The sequence below is a fragment of the Phaseolus vulgaris genome, chromosome 6 (assembly GCF_051622355.1).
Source record: "Phaseolus vulgaris cultivar YP4 chromosome 6, ASM5162235v1, whole genome shotgun sequence".
Lineage (NCBI taxonomy): Eukaryota > Viridiplantae > Streptophyta > Magnoliopsida > Fabales > Fabaceae > Phaseolus > Phaseolus vulgaris.
The window spans coordinates 4,272,351-4,294,085 of record NC_143503.1 but is presented as its reverse complement, the minus strand read 5'-3'; the positions used below and the strand labels follow the sequence as shown (position 1 = coordinate 4,294,085).

General features: G+C 39.5%; 1 protein-coding gene across 1 annotated transcript; it reads right to left on the bottom strand.

The window, feature by feature from the left end:
- Positions 1-4,522: 4,522 nt before the first annotated feature.
- Positions 4,523-10,589, bottom strand: LOC150026274 (uncharacterized). Its single transcript, XM_090304108.1, has 2 exons — positions 10,345-10,589; positions 4,523-10,272 (listed from the first exon to the last, which is right to left on the bottom strand). Exon 2 carries the CDS (start codon positions 10,101-10,103, stop codon positions 4,689-4,691), a length of 5,415 nt encoding a protein of 1,804 aa, XP_090160234.1. The 5' UTR covers positions 10,104-10,272; positions 10,345-10,589; the 3' UTR covers positions 4,523-4,688.
- Between the last annotated feature and the right edge of the window lie 11,146 nt (positions 10,590-21,735).

The window sequence follows — 21,735 nt, the reverse complement described above, 5'->3', positions numbered from 1 at the left end:
ATGCAGAAATCTAACTAGACCAATAGAACAGATTGCCCAAACTGTGATAGCACCTCCAACCAAGCTTAAAACAACAAACAAGAGCAAGCACACTTTCTATTTTGAAAATTCTTTCAAGATCACGTGCTAAAACTCTGAAAACTCTCAATCTCTGTTTTAAACTTGTTTTCTTAACTCTCACTTTAGTAAGAAATAACTCTCTTTATATAAGAAATGATTTATAACAGACTTTTAAAAAACAGTTCAAAAAACTGTTCAAAAAATAACAGATTGAAGTTATTATAAATAGATTTATTTTCAAAAAAGATAAAGAGAGATTTTTGAATAGATGAAACTCATTCATTTTGATATCACCAAAAGCTGAGCCAAAATACTGGATGCACAAAACAAAGTTATTAAAAACTTTTAAAGAACAAGACATCAGTTTAAAAAAGAATCTATTCGTTTAAGAAATAACAGATTCATTTATGTGCAGTAAAGCATATTTTGGCAAAACATGTGAAAAACATTTTAGAAAACGTTGTGCTTGATCTTATAAACTTGATAAGGGTTAAGATGTGGGTCACAGGGCAAAAAGCTCACTTTAAACACACTTTAACCTTTACACAAGACTATCCAAATACACAAACAATCTTCAAAGCAGAACACACACAAATCTTCATCAAACACATTGACTTGAAGGAGCAATATCCATCTTCAACAGGTTCCACTTCTACTCGCATAACATATGCATATAAAAGAAAAACATGGAAAAGCGTAAGGTCTTTGTAAGCCTTAAATATCAATGTTAATAAACTTAACACATAATGCATACAATGAGGACCTATGAGTTGACCTCTAACCATAATAATGAGAGCCTCTGACTTGACTCACAACAATAAAACTTAATATTACTTCATAACACCTATGATTCGTTCTCACTTTATCAACATATGACCTAATCTCTCTCTATTCATATGAATCCATATTCCACTTTTGATGATCCCCATTGAACATCAAAAGTTGCTTGGGAAGTGATTAAGTAGTTGAGTATTTCTCATAAAATTATTGGTATAATCATAATCATTTTTCTCAAGATTGTTGGCCATCTGCCAAAGAAATATTAACTACCTAACATTGGCAATGATGAGCAGGTATCACATAATCCCTAAGTCTGGCTTGTGAAATATCTTAGTCTATGACATTAATTTGAACTATCCAGATATTCACCTAGTTAGCAACTTTCTTAGACCTCACTCAGTCTTTGCCTTTCATCCCTCACTGTACCAAACGTGACTTTCTAAATACAAAGACTCATACATTAACATGGTTTTAACTCAATGCAAAGAATTTTATGAGTCTTTCTTAACTGATATGTCACATTTGTCTTATCAATAATCTATACACATCACTCAAACAAATACAACAAGTGTAAAATAAAGCATATAGATACTTTCTTTAATCCAAACTCATTAAATAAAAATAATAACTCTTTTTACTCTATTTTTATTATTACCTTCTATATATATTTAAGTTATATAAACAATTATATTTTAAATAATACAAAATAAAATAAAATAAGAATTAAAGAAGAACTATAAATAATTAGATATGGATCACTATACTATAGAAAAATAAATTAAAAATAAATAAATATGACCAGTGCCTAACTAAATATATATATATATATAATCAATGTAAAACTAGAAATAAATAAAATAATTAGGACCAATGTCAAACTCAAGATCAATTAATAGATAAATAAATAAATAATACCAGTGCGAAACTAAAGGTAATTAAATGACATAAAAAATAGATAAATAAATAAATATCATACAAGACTGGAAATAAAAATAAATAAGTAAAAATGGATAAATAAATTAAATAATAATAAAAACAAAAAAAGTACAATAATATATAATTTAAAATAGAGAAAAAGTTTCTCTATATATATATATATTTAAAATTCACATTATTAAAATTCATACTTTTTATTATTATTTTTATTACTTTACCTTTTTAAAATTTATACTTATTATTAATACTATCATTATTTTTCTTTTTAAAAATTAATACTTTTTATTATTATTATTATTATTATTATTATTATTTCAATTTTTAAAAGAAAATGATTCCAAATAATATAATTCCAATATATTATGTTTAAAAATACTGCATTGATTTTTTTTTTATATTTTTATTTTATTTAGTCGAGTTAAAACGTAGGATAAATGTGAAAAAGTTGTTGAAGACGTTAGTTAGATTGTTTAAGCACATGTTCTCTTTATAACTATTATAACAATTTTAACAATCTTATTATTATTATTGAACGGTTTTACATATTTCTTTTCTTTAAATTTTATATATAAATATCGTTTTGATCATAGATGACACACTGACAGGTGCCAAATATTCATAACTTTTGCATATATTTAGGCACTAAAGTTGAATTAATTGTATAGAAAATTTTATGAAAAAGAGTATTTTCTCACATGATGGTGTGCATTTTGAGTAGAATCTTGCAGGAATTTGAGGAAAATTGTACCTGAGTGGAGAGACGGGGCCCAGGCACGGTCGGTTGACGTAATGAGATTGCTGACGTGTTGATCTTCTTCTCCTTCGGTCGGTCGTTCCTTCTTGGTGTCTCCTTCGGTCGGGCGGGGGAGGGTACCTGCGAAGGCACTCCGACGCTCAAGTAAGTATGAGATTCTAAGCGTAGTTTCGTAAGTGAATGAAAACGTACCTTTCTCTGGCTTGAGCACAGTATTTATAGGATTGCCTAATGGGCTTTCTATCCCTTGGGCTCAGGGTGGTTATGGATATATCTTGTCAGTCGTGCTCCGGAATACCCGGGGAATATATCTTCTCTATGCGCATATTCCTTATTCTTCGGAGGTGTATCTTAACCACCTAAGCGTGTCACATAAATGCCGTTACATTTATTGTGCATTCGGTCGGTCGGCCACGTGGGTGCGTCCGGTGCCTACTGGTACATTACATTTATAGTGCATTCGGACGGTCGTCCGGGTGGGTTCGTCCGGTGCCTACTGGTACACTTGCCCCCCAGGCTCGAGGTGAATAAAAGCCGAAGAGTCGTAATGATTGTTGTGCCTCTCGAGTTGTCAGACATTAAATTTAACGGAACGACGGGACGTTCGGATTAGCGAAAAATAATTTCGGTTAGGCATCGGACAAGCGGCCTGCCTGAATGGAGTACCCCGGGCGGGCGATCGGTACGACAGAAAAAATAGTAGTTGATGGAAAGCTGGTGCCGGCCAACCGCGATGATAATTTAGGTGAGGAGGTCGAGGCGGAGACCCCTGGCCCACAGCCGAACGCCTCTTCTGAATAGTTAATGAACAAAGTGCCGTAGAAAATTGCTGGACCTGACATGTGGGCAATACACACTTGCATAGATAATTCTGATTACGTTAGAGTAATAAGATAATTCTGATGCCGAACGAGGCATAAATAATTCTGAATACATTAAAGTAATGATAATTCTGATGCCGAACGAGGCATAAATAATTCTGATTACATTAAAGTAATAAGATAATTCTGATGCCGAACGAGGCATTAATAATTTGGATTACATTAAAATAATAAGATAATCCTGATGCCGAACGAGGCATAAAATTGAGTAATTCTGATGCCGAACGTGGCATAAATGTGAAGAATTCTGATGCCAAACGTGGCATAAATTGATTCAGATGCCGAACTAGGCATAAAATAAGTGAAGTATTCGGATGCCGAACGTGGCGTAAAATTGAGTAATTCTGATGCCGGACGAGTCATAAATACTGCTGAATAATTCTGATGCCGGACGAGGCATAAATAATTCTGAATAATTCTGATGCCGGACGAGGCATAAATAATTCTAATGCCGGATGAGGCATAAGTAATTTTGATTACATTAAAGTAATAAGATAATTCTGATGCCGAACGAGGCATTAATACTGCTGAATAATTCTGATGCCGGACGAGGCATAAATAATTCTGAATAATTCTGATGCCGGACGAGGCATTAATACTGCTGAATAATTCTGATGCCGGACGAGGCATAAATAATTCTGAATAATTCTGATGCCGGACGAGGCATAAATAATTCTAATGCCGGATGAGGCATAAGTAATTTTGATTACATTAAAGTAATAAGATAATTCTGATGCCGAACGAGGCATAAATACTGCTGAATAATTCTGATGCCGGACGAGGCATAAATAATTCTGATTACATTAAAGTAATAAGATAATTCTGATGCCGAACGAGGCATAAATACTGCTGAATAATTCTGATGCCGGACGAGGCATAAATAATTCTGATTACATTGAAGTAATAATTCTGATGCCGAACGAGGCATAGGATTGAGTAAATAATTCTGAAGTCGAACGTGGCATAAATAATTCTGATTACGTTAAGGTAATAATTCAGATGCCGAACGAGGCATAGGATTGAGTAAATAATTCTGATGCCGAGCGTGGCATAAATAATTCTGATTACGTTAAGGTAATAATTCAGATGCCGAACGAGGCATAAGATTGAGTAAAGAATTCTGATGCCAAACGTGGCGTAAATTGATTCAGATGCCGAACGAGGCATAAAGTTGAGTAATAAAAGGAATAGATGTGCCTCGTTAAAACCTTCTCGGTCGTAAACCCTCCTTAGGGAAAAACCGACCGAGCGAGGAAAGAGTGCACTTTTTATTAAGTTCAGCTGTAATAAAATTTGAGATGCGTGGCATTCCACGTTCTCGGTATGTCCTTCCCAGATAAATGTTCTAAGTAATAGGCTCCGCTGGCTGCTGTGTCGACTATGCGGAATGGACCTTCCCAATTGCTAGAGAACTTGCCTCCTTCCTTCCGGGCGCTACTTCGCATTCGCCATACTAAGTCACCTTTGTGGAATTGTCTCGGTTTGACTTTGGAGTTGTATCGTCTGGCCGCTCGAATTTTGCATGCTTCTTCTCTAATTCTGCACTTGTCCCGAAGTTCGTTAATGAGATCGAGGCCGACCGAGAGACTTTCCTTGTTCAGATCGAGATCGAGGGTTTGTCGGCGAAGAGAAGGTTCCCCAATCTCCACGGGAATCATAGCTTCAGTGCCATATGTCAGGCTGTACGGCGTCTCTTGTGTAGTCGTCTGCGGAGTACATCGATATGCCCATAGGACCTCTAAAAGTTCTTCCGTCCAGTTACCCTTGGCTGGGCCGAGGCGTTTCTTGAGTTCGTTCAGGATGACTTTGTTTGCAGCTTCGGCTTGTCCGTTTGTCTGCGGATGTTCGACTGAACTGGCGATGTGTTTGATGTGGAGCTTCTCGTAAAATTCGGATAACGTTCGGTCGGTGAATTGTCGACCGTTATCAGTGATTATGATCTGTGGAAGTCCAAATCGGCAGACGATATTTTTCCATACGAAATTTTGAACATTGCGGGCGGTGATCGCAGTCAGAGGCTCGGCTTCGATCCACTTGGTGAAGTAATCAATGCCGACCAGTAAGAATTTACACTGGCCTTTACCGGGGGCGAAAGGGCCAATGATATCCATACCCCATTGGACGAACGGCCAAGGTGATAGCATAAAATGGAGTTCTTCAGGTTTTTGGTGGGATAAAGTGCCAAACTCTTGGCATTTAAGACATTTTTGGACGAAACTGGTGCAATCGCCTTGGACGGTCGGCCAGTAGTATCCGGCTCGGAATACTTTGGCTGCCATTGTTCGTGCGCCAGAGTGGGTTCCGCAAATTCCTTCGTGTAACTCTCGGACGACATAGGAAGCTTGGTCGGGCGTCAAACATTTAAGGAGTGGTCGGGTATAACCCCGGCGGTAAAGGTCGTCGCCAATTAAGACAAAACGAGCGGCCTGTAGCTTCATGGTTTTTTCGCCGAGAGGAGTACATGTGCCGTCGAGTAAATATTGCTTGATTGGGGTAATCCAAGTGGATTCTGAGTCGGTCGTTAGGCATTCCTGTAGGTCGATGCTTGGGCGTGCAAGCGTAACGTGGATGACCGACCTATGCATTCCTTTACACTTCGTGGTTGCTAACCGGGACAAGGCGTCCGCGCGAGTATTGTGATCGCGCCGAACGTGCTCCATAGAAATTTCAGAAAAGGTGCTCATCGACTGTTTGACTAAGTGATAGTATCGCTGTAAAAAGCTTTCTCGGACTTCATATTCGTCGTTAAGCTGACCGATGACTAGCCGGGAATCACTTTTGCAAATTAACTTAGTGATTTCTAATTCGTGAGCGAGACGTAGACCGGCTAATATGGCTTCATATTCTGCCTGATTGTTTGAAGCTTTGAAGTCGAATTTGAGGGCTTGCTCAATGACAAGCTCGCCGGGGCCTTCCAAAACAACTCCAGCGCCGCACGACCGCTCGTTGGAGGAGCCGTCAACGTATAAGATCCATGATGAATGTTCGGTCTCGGCCGATGAAGGAGTGAGCTCGGCTGCGAAATCGGCCAGAGCTTGCGACTTGATTGCTCCGCGCGGCTGGTACTGTATATGGAATTCGGATAATTCGATCGTCCAATTGATCATCCGTCCGGCTAAATCGGGCTTAGTGAGGATCTTTACAATGGGGTAATTTGTCCGGACGATAATGCGATGATTTTGAAAATACATGCGCATTCGTCGGGCGGTAATGATGAGAGCCATGGCTACCTTTTCGATCGTCTGGTATCGGATTTCGGCGCCATGAAGGGCGCGGCTGACGAAGTAAACCGGTCGTTCCTCGAAATTAATTTCTTGCACCAAGACTGAGCTGACGGCCTCGTGGGAAACGGCAAGATAGACTATGATGGGCTCCCGGGCGTCCGGCTTCTGGATGACCGGCGGGGAAGACAAAAAGGTTTTCAAATGGAGGAAAATTTCTTCACATTCGGTCGACCACTCAAAGCGCGATGCTTTTTTCAGTAGTCGGACAATGGGTCTGGTTCGTTCGGCTAATTTAGGAACGAATCTGGACAATGCGGTGAGTCGGCCGATAAGTCTCTGAATTTCCTGAATGGATTTGGGACTTCTCATTTCGGAGATAGCTCTACATTTCTCGGGGTTAGCTTCTATGCCTCTATGAGTTAGCATAAAACCTAAGAACTTCCCCCCCTCGACGCCGAACGCGCATTTGTCAGGATTGAGTCGCATCTGGTGTTGGCGGAGGGCCTGAAAAACTTCTTTTAGGTCGGCAATATGCTGTTTGCATGAGTCTGACTTGACGACGATGTCATCGACATAGACTTCGACATTCCTACCGATCATGTCGTGGAATACATGGTCCATTAGTCTTTGGTAAGTGGCCCCGGCGTTTTTGAGTCCGAAGGGCATAACTTCATAATAGAAATTACCGGAATCAGTCATGAAGGCCGTCTTCTTCCGGTCGGCCGGGTGCATTTGGATTTGATTATAACCAGAGTAGGCATCAAGGAAGCTGAAGATATGATGTCCGGCCGCTCCGTCAACGAGACGATCAATGGTAGGCAAAGGGTAGGAGTCTTTTGGGCATGCCTTATTGAGGTCCGTGTAGTCAACACACATTCGCCATTTTCCGTTCGCTTTCGTTACCATAACCACGTTGGCTAGCCATGTGGTGTAACGGGCCTTCCGAATGAATCCAGCTTGTAGCAATTTGTTGGTTTCGTCACGTGCGGCTTGGCGTCGTTCCTCGCCTAGATGTCTTTTCTTTTGAGCTATCGGTCTAGCCTCTTTATATAGTGATAATCGGTGTGTGATGACCTGTGGATCTACGCCAGGCATGTCAGCGGCCGTCCATGCGAATAGATCGGCATTTTTGACAAGTGTCGTGCCAATGGCCATTCGGTCGTCCGGCTTCAATGAGGTGCCAACATGTGTAATGTGACGGTCGTCGCGAAGTGGGAACGCCTGCAAGTCTTCTCCTGCCTCCATACGGGGATCGTCCATACGAGGGTCGAGATCGACAAGGGCTATCATTTGCCGATTGGACATGCGCCGTCCGGAATATCGTGTCGGGGATCGTCCTCTTTTTTGCGGCATTCGGTCGTCCGGATTGGTCGTGTAGAGTCGTCTAGTTGGTTCACTTTTCAGACTTGCCACATAACATTCTCTAGCGGTTTTTTGGTCGACATGGATTGTTGCAATGTCGTTGTTAGCCGAGGGGAATTTCATGGCTAAGTGTGGAGTGGACACAATGGCTTTTAATCTGTTAATGGACGGACGGCCGAGCAGGATGTTGTAGGAAGTTTGTGCGTTAACCAGGAGGTATCGTACGTTTATTGTTTTATGGAGGCCGTCTTCCTCACCAAAGGTTGTGTACAGGTCTATGTACCCCTTAGTATCGACCCGTTCACCTGAGAATCCTACAATTTGTTCGTTATAGGGCTGAATATGTGCTTCTGGGATGCGCATTTTCTTGAAAATGTCCCAATATAATATGTCGACCGAGCTACCCTGATCTACCAAAGTTTTGGCAATTGCGAACTTGTCAATTTCTACAGTGATGACCATGGGGTCGTCCTGGGCTGGATCTATGGCTGTAAAGTCTTCGTCAGTGAAAGTAATCGGAGGTATATGTGGACGCCTCCTCGTGGTAGCATGAGCGGACTGGATGTCACGGAGATGTTTCTTTCGGGCGGAATTTGAGCATCCGCCACCGGCAAATCCCCCAGCGATATAATTTGTTTCGTGGTTCGGTTCGCCCAAGTTAACGGGTCCAGCAATCATGTTGATGACTTCGCGGACTCGTTGGCGGGGTCGGGCGCTTCGGTCGGGACTTGTGCTACGAGCGCGTGTACGCCGAACGGGGCTTTCGCTGCGTTTTCGCGAAGTCTGGCTACGGTCAGTGTGGCGTTTGTAATCGTTACGGTACGGCCGGTCGGCACCACGGGACGGACGGTCGGTATTCCGTGGTGGGGATCTTGAACTCCTTGTCCTCTTGACGAACTGCCGCAAATGGCCAGCTTGGATGAGTTCTTCAATTTTATCTTTCAAAGCTTGACACCCTTCGGTCGTGTGACCGAAATTCTGATGGTATTGACAACGCTTAGCAGTATCTGCATTTGGTGGTGTTTGATACTGCTTCAATGTCGGGATTAGGTCCGTTTGTAGTGCTTCATCTAGGGCTCGTCCCCTCGGCACAGTTAAAGGGGTGTAACTGTTAAACCTGGGGACTCGGCCTCCCCTACTCCGGTCGGACCTCAGAGTGGTTCGGACGGTTCGTTCGGTTTCGACTTCTCTTTCTTTACTTTGAGTTTGGTCTTTAAGGGCTCCGAATCCGACAGCTTTGAATCGTTGATGGTAGTCAATGTGTTCTTCGATTTGCATGAATTTGGTTGCTCGAGTTCGAAGGTCCTCCATGTCTTGAGGTGGTTTCTTGATGAGACTTTCAGTGAAACGGCTCGGTCGGATGGCTGAGACCAAATGGTGCAATGCAACCTCTTGTTTGAGCCCTCGGATGTTCATGCATGCTTTGTTGAACCTATCTAGAAAGGTTCTAAGAGATTCACCTTTTTCTTGTTGTACCGCTAGGAGAGACATGGAGGACATGTGATGCGGTCGGCTAGTGGCATATTGAGTGGAGAATTTTGCGGCTAGGATGTCAAAATCGTTAATGGAGTTTGGAGGCAGCTCTGTGAACCAGGTAAGGGGTTCTCCCTGGAGCGACGTGGGAAATACTTTACACCACACATTGTTATCTGTGGTATACAAAGTCATTTGCGTCTTGTAGACATTTAAGTGTTCGTCCGGGTCGGTCGAGCCGTCATAGAGCTTAATGACGAGGCCTCTCCATTTGTCTGGAAGTGGGGTGGTGATGATTTCTTCTGTAAAAGGATGACCTCTTTTACTTGACTTTCTTTCGACTGTTTCAGTTCTGGAAGCAGGATTGGTGTCGGCCGGTGTTGGTATGAGAGAGGCGGTCCGGTCGGCCGTATGGGATTGTCCTTCTCGTTCGGGATTATCGACCTGTCGCTGGAGTCGCGCATTCTGCTCTCTCAATAAGGCGATTTCCTCCTCTTGGCGGCGTCTATCGTCTTCGTGTTGGCGGCGGTCTTCCATCCCCTTTTGCCGCAGTTCCTCCATCTGAGTTTGGAGGGTTTGGATCATAGTCATCTGTTCTGCCATAGCGTCGTTGTTGTTTCTTGTTGCAACCATTATTGAAGATTTGCCTCGGCCCCACGGTGGGCGCCAATTGTACCTGAGTGGAGAGACGGGGCCCAGGCACGGTCGGTTGACGTAATGAGATTGCTGACGTGTTGATCTTCTTCTCCTTCGGTCGGTCGTTCCTTCTTGGTGTCTCCTTCGGTCGGGCGGGGGAGGGTACCTGCGAAGGCACTCCGACGCTCAAGTAAGTATGAGATTCTAAGCGTAGTTTCGTAAGTGAATGAAAACGTACCTTTCTCTGGCTTGAGCACAGTATTTATAGGATTGCCTAATGGGCTTTCTATCCCTTGGGCTCAGGGTGGTTATGGATATATCTTGTCAGTCGTGCTCCGGAATACCCGGGGAATATATCTTCTCTATGCGCATATTCTTTATTCTTCGGAGGTGTATCTTAACCACCTAAGCGTGTCACATAAATGCCGTTACATTTATTGTGCATTCGGTCGGTCGGCCACGTGGGTGCGTCCGGTGCCTACTGGTACATTACATTTATAGTGCATTCGGACGGTCGTCCGGGTGGGTTCGTCCGGTGCCTACTGGTACAAAAACAATAACTAAATGAAGAATTGAGAAAATGACTGATCTATTAAGTGCATGCATGAATCATTCAACGGATTCATGAAATAGAAGACATTATCATATAACCTCTATCCACCAATCGCAGAGCTATACGCTGAACGGATTTGAACTAATAAGAATGAGTTCAAGTATTGAAGTTGAGGAGTAAATTTGTGAGGATACCAAGGAAAACAATTAGTTAGGATAGGCTTTGAATAAAGTTAATCCGTTGAACGGAAGATACCTCAATTTTATTACTAAGGTGGTAATGTGAGTTGGTCTCCTCCAATTTCATTGGTCAGTTCCGTATAAGAGGTCGTTCGTGGCTTGCTTGTGTGAAGAAAATATTTTTTTTAAATTAAAATTTAATTATAAAAAAGATATTTCTGTTGTTGGAAAATTAAAATTTCATCTTTATTTTAACTCATTTAGTTAAGATAAAAAAAAAATATAAAATATAAAAACATTTAAGTATGATGATTGTTTGAAAGTTTGATTAAAATTAATTAAAGTTTTGTTTTACATATATTTTACTTCTATATGTATGTATATGTATGAGAGTATCTTATCAAAATTTTGCTAAAAAAACATTTTAATGAAATCTCTTCTTTATATTATTTTTTTTACTAACAAATTTTAAATGTAAAACTTTACTTAAAACTAAATCTACTCTTATTTTTAATATTAACTTTTGATGATTAACATAAAACATACTTTTTTTGGTACATTAAATTTATTTTTTTTAAAATAAAATAAAGATTACCCTGCAATAATAATATGAGTAAGATATGACTTTTTTAGAAAAAATTAAATAATAATTATTTTTTATTTATGTAGATCAACAGTTCCACCCATAGGCATAAACAGGTCAACAAACTAAATTATTGAGTTCGTCCTAAAGTAAAAGGTGATTGAAAGTAAAGATTTGAAATGACAAAAACACCAAGTAAAAGATTAGTCGTGTGTAACGCTTAAGATTATATATATATATATAATAATAATAATAATAATAATTATAATAATAATAATAATAAATTATAATAAATTATGCAGCTGTCACGAGAAAAAAAAAAGTAGGATGTAAATATCTATTTCTTCTATCGTCTTTATAATTTTTCTAAAACACTGCATAGATTCTGGAAAATGAAGCTCTTCAACAATTAATTTTAAACATTTTTATTTATTTTAGATCAGGTAACTAATATGTTTTTTCTATTTTAGAATAAATAATTCGAAAAATTATGGAAGTAAGGTGTGCGTGAAGAAACATACCTAAATTTTATAGTCAAGGGGATTAGCAGTCAACATAAAGAGTTAGGTTATGAGTTATGAGTAACAGGACCTACTCGTATTTATGGATAATTAAGAAGCCACGTTCAACAAAGAATCTCAGAGACACTCGACGATAACCAATGGGTTTTCTCACCCTTTTCTTCACAATTTACTTATTTATAATCTCATATATAACTGTTTTAATTTACATATTGTACTAAAATTAATAAATAAGTAGAAGCATAAAAAGTAAGAATTTAAAAATAAAATCTAATTTTAAATTTTTTGTAATATAAATATTATAATTTAATTTAAATTAAAATTATTTCACACAATTATGTTAGTTTTTGTTGAAGATGATATATTGATTGAAAATTAAATTAAATTAAATTACATATAAATTTTATCTTACAAATTAATTTTATAAAGATAAATTAGATTTAAGCTCACATTTTTTAATTATGTGTTTAAGTGTTGAAAAGTATTAAAATTGTGTTCTTAATAAAAGTTATAATAGATAATTTTGAAACAATAAGTTGTTGATTGAATAGGTGGGAAAGGTGTGCAAGGCAAGTTTGAAAAGGGAGAGTGGATGGAAACATCTATGGAGTCTAGATATCATGTCATGGGACTAAATATGAAAAAAGGTAGCAATGATTTGTAGATATTGGTAGCAATGATTTGTAGATTTTTTTTATGAAGGTTAAAATATTCTTTAAGTGATTAATTAGTGGTAATTTTTAATAGATTAATGGGATATTATTATCAATTTTCAATTAATTTCTTAATTAACGTTGCTTTTTTCAAAGTTTGACAAAAAAAAATAATTGAAGCATATTGATAAGTTTTTTACTCCATTGATGTTGATAAATTAATTTTTAATTAATATCGATTTCAGTTAATATCGACTATAATTAGTTAGGTCGATATCAAATAGGATTAATTTTATGCCGTTGTTAGTTAGTTTTTTTTTTTCGTCGACTTTTCGATCGATGTGAGTTGAATTTTTTTTTCTATTGATATTGGTAAAAAAAAATCCTAAATATTGTTGGATGAATATTTTCTCATTTAACAATTAAAACAAATAACAAAATATTAAAAGAATAATCATTGTAGATATGAATAGAAAATAATCATGACAAATCTCAATAGAAAAAATCTAGTCTGCATCCTTGAAAAAATAATCTCCCTAACAATCATATATAAAATCCTAAAATTCTAAGTAATGTTAAGCGAGAAATAATAGTGATCTATATAATAATACAAATAATTATAATAATTTAAATAAAAAAAATATAACTCCTATTAATCGATATCATAAAAAAAAAGTCATTCTAACAATATCTCAATTTAAAAGTCTACGATTCCAAACCAAAATTTAAGTTCAAGACAAAATACGAAGAGAATGCACATTTATTTGAAAATATAAAAAAAATTTAAATTTTTACTTTTAGATAGAATTTAAAATTCCCTATTTTTAAATAATCTATTTATTCTTATAAAATTCTCTATTGAAAAAAATTACCCTCTTAAATTTCCAAACCAGTCATACTCTCTGTAGACACGACACTGACATTGATATGACACAGATATGGATACGGAGATACGTATAATTTCTAAAATTTAGGACACGAGGACACAAAAACGACTTCAACCGGCCAATCCCCCCTCCTACGACCGAGTCTACAATGGAGGTCTCTATGTCACCCCTGTCGGTGTTGGTGTGACTTACAATTTGCAAGGGGGGTTAAGATTGGTCTGCCCGAGCCGACGCGAGAGCTCATTCGGGGCGTCCCCTTGGAAGACTTGCTCCAAGGCAACATCGAGATGATGTGTTGAGTGCTCATCCTGGCCCGCCTGGGTTTCGAGGACCGGGGTCACCACGCCGAGGAGATCTCTCGGCTTGAGGACGAGCTTTCAGAGGCTTTGGGAAACCTGAAGCAGTCTCTTGCGGCTAACACTGAGTACGCGGAAAGGCTTGCTGGGAAGGTCGTCGAGCGGGAGATCGCTGAGACCGAGTGGCTGAGCTCGAGCGGCGAGTTGTAGAGATTTCAGCTGACAATGCGCGAATGAAGAATGTCGTGGAGGAGGCGGATAACAAGATCTCGGTGTTGCATGCCAAGAACTCTGAGTTGAAGGCTGATAAGGAAGTGGTCGAGGCGGAGCTGGATAAATTTTTTTATGACACTTTGGAGCTGCTCAACCAAAGTTTTTTCCAGGGCGTTCGCTAGGCCTATGTCCTCTACAATGGTTTGCCACTTCCCGGTGACTTCGATCCTGAAAGCGAAGTCTTCGAGGGTCGGATCTTGTCGAGGGCTGAGGTGAGGGTTTTGGAGAGCGCAACACAACCTGCTTCGACCAAAGGTGTTCAAGCCGAAGACCAGTAAGTCTTAGGTTTTAACTTTTTTGCTTCCTTTGGCCGAGATGTGGCCCTTTATCGCTTTACCTTTGAGGTCAGGGTGTGTCTCCTCCTTGCTTACTTCATATATGAAATGGTCGTTTCTTCGTACATTGTGGCTTAATGAACAAAGAAATTGAACAAGTTAAAAGATGCGTTGAAAGATGCGTCAACTTTGACTTTAAATTACAAACAGTTGGAGAAAAACGTCTCGTTAAAACCTATCCGATTGAAAATCCTCCTTAGGGAAAAACCGACTGGATGAGGAAAGAGTGCGTAAATTTTATTGATTTTAACCATAATAAAATTTGAGGTGCATGGCATTCCACGTCCTTGGTATAATTTTGCTTGACAACCACTCTAGGTTGTACACCCCTCCAGCTGCAACTTCTCGGATGCGGAAGGGCCCTTCCCAGTTGGATGAAAATTTGCCTTCATTTTTCCTTGCGCCACTCTTGATCCTCTATACGAGGTCTCCCTTATGAAAGCTCATCGGTCAGACCTTCGTGTTGTATTGTCTCATCGCCTGAAGCTTGCATGCTGCCTCTCGAATCTTACTCTTGTCACGAAGCTCGTTGACCAAATATAGGTTGACCGAGAGACTCTCTTCATTCAGGGTTAGATCAAACATCTACCTTCAGATAGTAGGCTCACCTACCTCGATCAGGATCATTGCTTTGATTCCGTACATTAGGTTATACAGTGTTTCTTATGTGATCGTCTGGGGTGCAAAAATATGCCCATAGGACTTCCAACAATTCTTCGGTCCATCAACCTTCTGCTTTGCCGAGCCACTTCTCCAGTTCATTCAGGATGACCTTGTTGGCAGCTTCGGCCTGCCCACTAGGGGTGCTCGACCGAAGCTGTTATGGACTTGATATCAAGGTCAGCATAGAAAGATTGGAGCCTTCGATCGATGAACTGTCGACCATTGTCAGTTATTATTGTGTGTGGCATGCCGAACTTTGTCATACAAAGTTTTGCACGTTCTTGGCAGAAATGGATGCGAGTGGCTCAACGTCGGTCCATTTGGTGAAATAGTCGACTCCAATAAGGAGGAATTTTGTCTGACGCTTTCCCGGAGAGAAAGGAGCGATGATGTCCATCCCCCAGATGGCGAACGACCATGGGGATGTCATGCTATGCAGTACTTCTGGCTTCAGGTGGTGCATGGGACTCAACTCTTGGCACTTGGCACATTTCTTCATAAACTTTGTGCAATCCCTTTTGACGTCAGCCAGTAATAACGAACCCTGAGGACTTTGGCAACCATCGTTCGTGCGCTCGAGTGATTGTCACATACCCCCTCGTGGATCTCCTTGAGAACGTACTCGACCTGGTCTTTGGTGATGCATTTCAGCAACGACGTTGAGTAGCCCCTTTGGTACAAGTCCTGGTTGAGCATGGTGTACCCTGAACACTGTTGTTTCATAGCTTTATCCTCTTCCGACTTGCACGTGTCGTGCTCAAGGTATCAGACGATCAGGGTCATCTAGGTCTCAGCCTCGACATCGATGACTACTAGGCCTTCGGTTTCTTCCATGCTAGGTTGTCTTAAGCCAGATTTACGTGACAGACCTATAGTGGCTCTTCTTCTTGGTGGTCGACAACCGAGATAACACATTGGTCCGCTTGTTCTCCTGCAAGAAGATATGCTCCACTGTTGCTTTTTGAAAACGAGTGATGCTATTGCGAACCATGTGGTAGTATCTTTGGAGCAAAGGCTCATTTATCTCGAATTGCCCTTTGATCTGGTCGATCATAACTTGAGATTCGCTTTTACAAGTTACCTCATGAGCTCCCATGTCGTACGCCAGGTTCAGCCCGACAAGAAGAGCCTTGTACTCTGCTTGATTATTGGCGGCCTTGAACCCAAATTGGAGGGCTTGCTCCAAGAGGAGATCACTAGGTCATTCGAGGACGACTCCTGCTCCACATGCAGTCTTATTTGAGGAGTCGTCGACGTATAACGTCCATCCAGCCGAGAGATCTGGAAGAGGTGTGAGCTCGACGGAGAAGTCGACCAAGCATTGGGACTTTATGGCACCTCTCGACTCGTACCAGATGTCGAACTTTGAGAGCTCAACTGACCACCCTATCATTCGCCCTGCAAGGTCAGGTTTAGATAAAATTTTGAAAATGGGGTAGAGGATATCTACTAAACTTCCTTGGTCCACCAACGTTTTCATGATAGTGAACTTATCGACGTCGATCGATATCACCATCGGGTCGTCCTGTCGATAATCGACGCCCTTGAAATCGTCATCAGTGAAGGTGATGGACAACATCCTCGGTCGGAATGACACCGTGTTCACTTGGTGCTCCGCTCTGAGGTGCTTCTTCCGGGTGTTGTTGGAGCTTCCACCACCGAAAAACCCTCAAACGATGGTGTTGATGACTTGTCTTCGTGGAGGGTCATCCCTCCTCGGTCGATTCTCGGGTCGACGGTCATCTTCTCTTGCCCTTGGAGGGGAGTGGCTCCTTCGCTTCGCGGGCTCGTCCCTCCTAGGGGATCGTCTTGTGCCTCGGCCTAGATAAGTTCTTCTATCTTACCTTTGAGGGTCTGGCATTCCTCGATGGAATGTTCGTTGTTCTTGTGATACCGTCACTGTTTCCTACGGTCGACATTCTCTAGGCTTGATGCTTTCCTGGGTGGAGGGATCAACTCGGCTGAGAGTCTCGTCCAGGATTCTCCCCTTCTTAGTCATCAAGGGGGTGTATCTTGAGAACCGACTGCTTCAGTTATCCATCCGTTTGTCTTCCCGATTGACCGATCGACCCTAGTGTTCCTCCTCCTCCTTTCCCTTCTCGCTGCTAGCTTTCGCCTGGGTCTGGTTACAGAATTCTCTCAGTTCCTCCAACTACATATACTTGACAACTCTCTTCCTGAGCTCGTCCAAGCTAGCGGTCGGCTGCATCCAGAGGCTGTTAGCAAACAATCCCGACTGTAAGGCCGTCAAGATGTGGTACATGGCCATGTCGGGCTAGATAAAGGTCCTCAAGGATTCTGCCTTCTCCTGGCGGATATCGACTAGGGCAATGGAAGTCAGGTGGTGCAGTTAGCTCGTGGCGAACTGTGTCTTGAACTTGGACATCTGCGTCGCGAAGCTATCGACGAATTTGGTAGGGAGCTTTATAAACCAACTAAGAGCTCCTCCCTTTAATGACGTGGGAAACACTTGACACAAAATCACATTGTCTGAGGTATACATGCTCATGTGCGTAGTGTACGCATCCATGTGCTCACCTGGATCGGTCGTGCCATCATAACGATCTCTATTGAAGCCCTTCCACTTATCTGACAGTGAAACTCCAATGATAGAATCAGTGAAAGGATGTCGGCACATCGAATCGATGGTACTGGTCGTGCAGATCGACTTGTTAGGACAGGACTCACCATCCATCTCCTGAGTGGGGGCCTTGTCCTTGGTCTCTTCAACCGCTCTCAGGTTGGGAGGGGAGCGCCATCTGGTCAGCTTCGATCATCCTCTCGCTTGTCATGCTATGGATTGATACCATCAACTTAGCTTTCTTCACTCAATTTCTCTCTGCCCCACGGTGGGTGCCAATTGTTCTTGTTCAGGGGTTGGGGCCTAGAGAACTATTGAGAAGATTCTTCTATATCCTTTTATCGGTCGGTCGTACTGTCCTTCAACTCCATTCCTTACAAACTCCTCGCTCTTCCTTCTTAGTCTCGACTCTCGATCTTCTCGTAATCCAGACTCAAAGAGTACCTGCAGAAGGCACTCGGACGCTCAAGTCAGCAAAGGTGTTCGAGACTTGGTTCTCAAAGCACTGTATATGATGACATACCTGATTCTTGGAATATGTGCTATTTATATTACCTTTGGTGGGCTTTCATTATTGGGCCGGTTAAGGAGTTGGACCACGTTTAGGGCTGCATTACCTAGTTCCTAATCGTGGATTAGCTTCGTTGACCCTGATTGAGCGTAATTGGACTTGTACTATCGGTCGGTCCCATGGACATGGGCCTTTACCTCGGTCGGTCCAGTGATGGAGACCGAGACATGACATTAGTCGTACGATCCTCACCTGTACATAGTCATTAGGTAATGTGTTCTTACTTAAGATCCAAACGCTAATCTGGCCCAATATAATGGCCCATGATAATCACATAAATAGTCACAACTTTCAAAAAAAATGCACGTCATTATCACGAATTAATTGCACCGAGCATCGAATACCAAATACTTACTTGATCGGAAGAACACCTTTTGCAGGTGTCATCTCGACTGAGAGCATACAAAGAGGAAGTGGATAGAGGTGAAGGAGTAAGAGTTGTCAAAGGTGAAATGAAGTTGAGTTGAGAAGAAGGAAGACAAGTAACCGACCAACCGAATACAGGAGGTAATAGTTCTATCAGTTCCTTTTATAAGTTAATTTTATAAGGTAATATGTTATTCTCTGTGAAAGCATTCATAAATGTGTTGATAGCTTTAATTATCGATACATTTTTATTTATGCGTTTAAGTGGTGAAAAGTATTAAAATCTTGTTCTTAATGAAATTTGTAATTGATAATTTTGAAACAATAAATTGTTGATTGAATAGGTGGGAAAGGTGTCAAAGGCAAGTTTGAAAAGGAAGAGTGGATGGAAACATCTATCGAGTCTAGACATCATGTCATGGGACTAAATATGAAAAAGGTCAAGACTTCCTAGTTATAGATTATGGGTAGCCTTGTATTATTGTTAAGCTAGTAGCAATGATTTGTAGATATTTTTTTGATGAAGGTTAAAATATTATGTAAGTGATTATTTAATGATATTTTTTAATAGATTAATATGATATTATTATCAATTTTCAATTAATTTCTTAGTTAACGTTATTTTGTTTCAAAGTTTGACAAAACATTTTTAGTGATATTAATAAATTTTTTACTCAATTGATGGCGATCGAGATTTTTTTAAGTTAATATCGACTATAACTAATTATGTCGATATCAATTGGGATTAATTTTATGGTGTTGTTGGTTAGTTCTTTTTCCGTGGACTTTTCAATCGATGTCACTTGAAAAGTTTTTCAATTGATATTGGTAAAAAATATCTTAGTTATTGTTGGATGAAAATTTTCTCACTCTACAAATTATTAAAATAATAATAATAATTGCAAACATTAAACAAAATAATCATGACAAATTTCAATAGAGACAATCTAGTTCGCATCCGAAAAAAAATAATCTCCTTAACATTAACATAAAAAAATCCTAAAATTCTAGGTAATATTGAGCGAGAAACAGTGTTCTAATAAATAATACTAACAATTGAAATAAAAAAAATAATTCCTATCAATATTAATAAAAATCGTAGTCTACATTAACTAAAAAGTAATATTTTAACAATGTCTCAGACGATCCCAAATCCAAATTGAGTCTAAGAGAGAATATGATGATAATACACATGAGTTTGAAAATATAAAGAAGTTAAAATTCTTAATTTTAGGTAGAATTTGAAATTTTCTATTTTTAAGTAATCTAATTACTCTTATAAAATTTTAAGATTTCAATTTATTCTCAAATTTCTTACCTAAGCAACATATTTTTGTTGTTTATACAAAAAATTATCCTCTTAAACTTCCTATCCAGTCGCACTATAAAGATATTTGAGAAATAATATTTAGATTTAACCAACATACAAAAGCAAAAGCAAACGTATTTCTTAGATGAAAAAAATGCTTAATTTAAAACATTTATGGTTTCCTTTGTAGAATTTTTTGTAGTATAGAAAATGGAGGCTTTTAAATTATGCTTGATAGTAATGGATATTTAATGTGTTATTTTTTTATCCATTCATACTACTTAGCTTTTACTAATGAAAGATAACATTATCAATAACTTATATCTCCTTTCTACTTTGATAATCATATAATTAAGTTTATATCTTGAAAGTTTTTTTTTTTGGCATAGAAAGGGGTTTTTGAAATATCTCTCTATATATTTTACATTATTAGATACTTATGTTGGACATCTCAAGGATCCCAACTCAAAGTGTTTGATGAAGCTATGATAGAAGTCTTGAATGAACATTTGCTGCCTTATGTGTCTAAGTAGCTTAGGTTCTGTTTTGGTTGTCTTATCAACAGAGAGATAATGGTATTTTCAAAAAAGGGTTGGCTCAGATTGTTATAGTTATTGGAGAGGAGAAAGGACGTACATATTAAATTATTATAGAATAATGAACAAAAACAAACAAAAAAGATAAAAATGAGAGTTGTTATGGCATTATATAATGAAAACTCTATTTTCATGTATGAGACACGTCGACGACAACGACGACACCAACTCAAGTGGAGTAGCTCGCACCAATGACTCAGTTATGTGTTAGAATATATGGCCTTAAACGAGAGGGGGGGTGAATTGTTTAAGAGGGATTTTCGCAAACTTTGAAGGTATAATGAAAATCAATGCTGAATTACAGAGAAAGAAATCAAAGAAACAAAGAACCAAAACTGTTTCAAGATGATATCAGAAAAACAATCGGTTGTTTCTTCGAAACAATCGGTTGTTTTTATCAGCAGTTTATAAAAACAACTTAAAAACAGAATTTAAAGAGTTAAGGGTAAGAGATAAGCACGCAAGCAATTTATACTGGTTCACTCTTACACCAAGAGCTACATCCAGTCCCCAGAAACCACTGGGTATTCCACTATGCAATCAAAACCAGATTACAAACACCACACACCAAAGTAGTGACCTTGAACCCCTCAAGAAACACACTACCTTTGGCAAACCACACCAAGAGTGTTGATCTTGAACCCCTCAAGAACACACAACACTCCTTGGCAACACAACTACAGAAATACAGTAATTAAGGAAGAAGGGAATAGAATACACCTGGGTATTACAAAGCTTAAAGATCAGAATTACAACCCAATCCTATTCCACACACTTAAGAATGATCCAAAGCTCTTTCAAATCTTGGAAAAACTGTTTTGATAAAATCTTTCTGTTACTTCAAGATTAAGAGTGTAAAACTACCTTTATATAGACCAACCAAGTGGTCAAAAGCATTTAATAAAGGAGCCAAGTTAGTTAGGATCATTTAAAACATATTAAAACCGCTTAACAGAATTCTGTTACAGTTTGCAGGAAAACAATCGGTTGTTTTGTCGAAACAATCGATTGTTTTGGTTTGACAACAAAGTCAACCAAGTTTTTTCAAAAACAGCTAAGGCAAAACAACCTGTTGTTAGGTAAAACAACCTGTTGAATTTTTGACAACTTTTTAGAAAACACATCTTTTCAAAAGGTTAAAGATTCAAATGAACTTGGATCATCTTAAGGAGTGAATTAACAAGTTTCAAACAAGTAGACAACACACACCCACCCAGCAGCAAGGTCTTCAAGCTTTCCTCTTGGATTTGGAGACATCAAAGC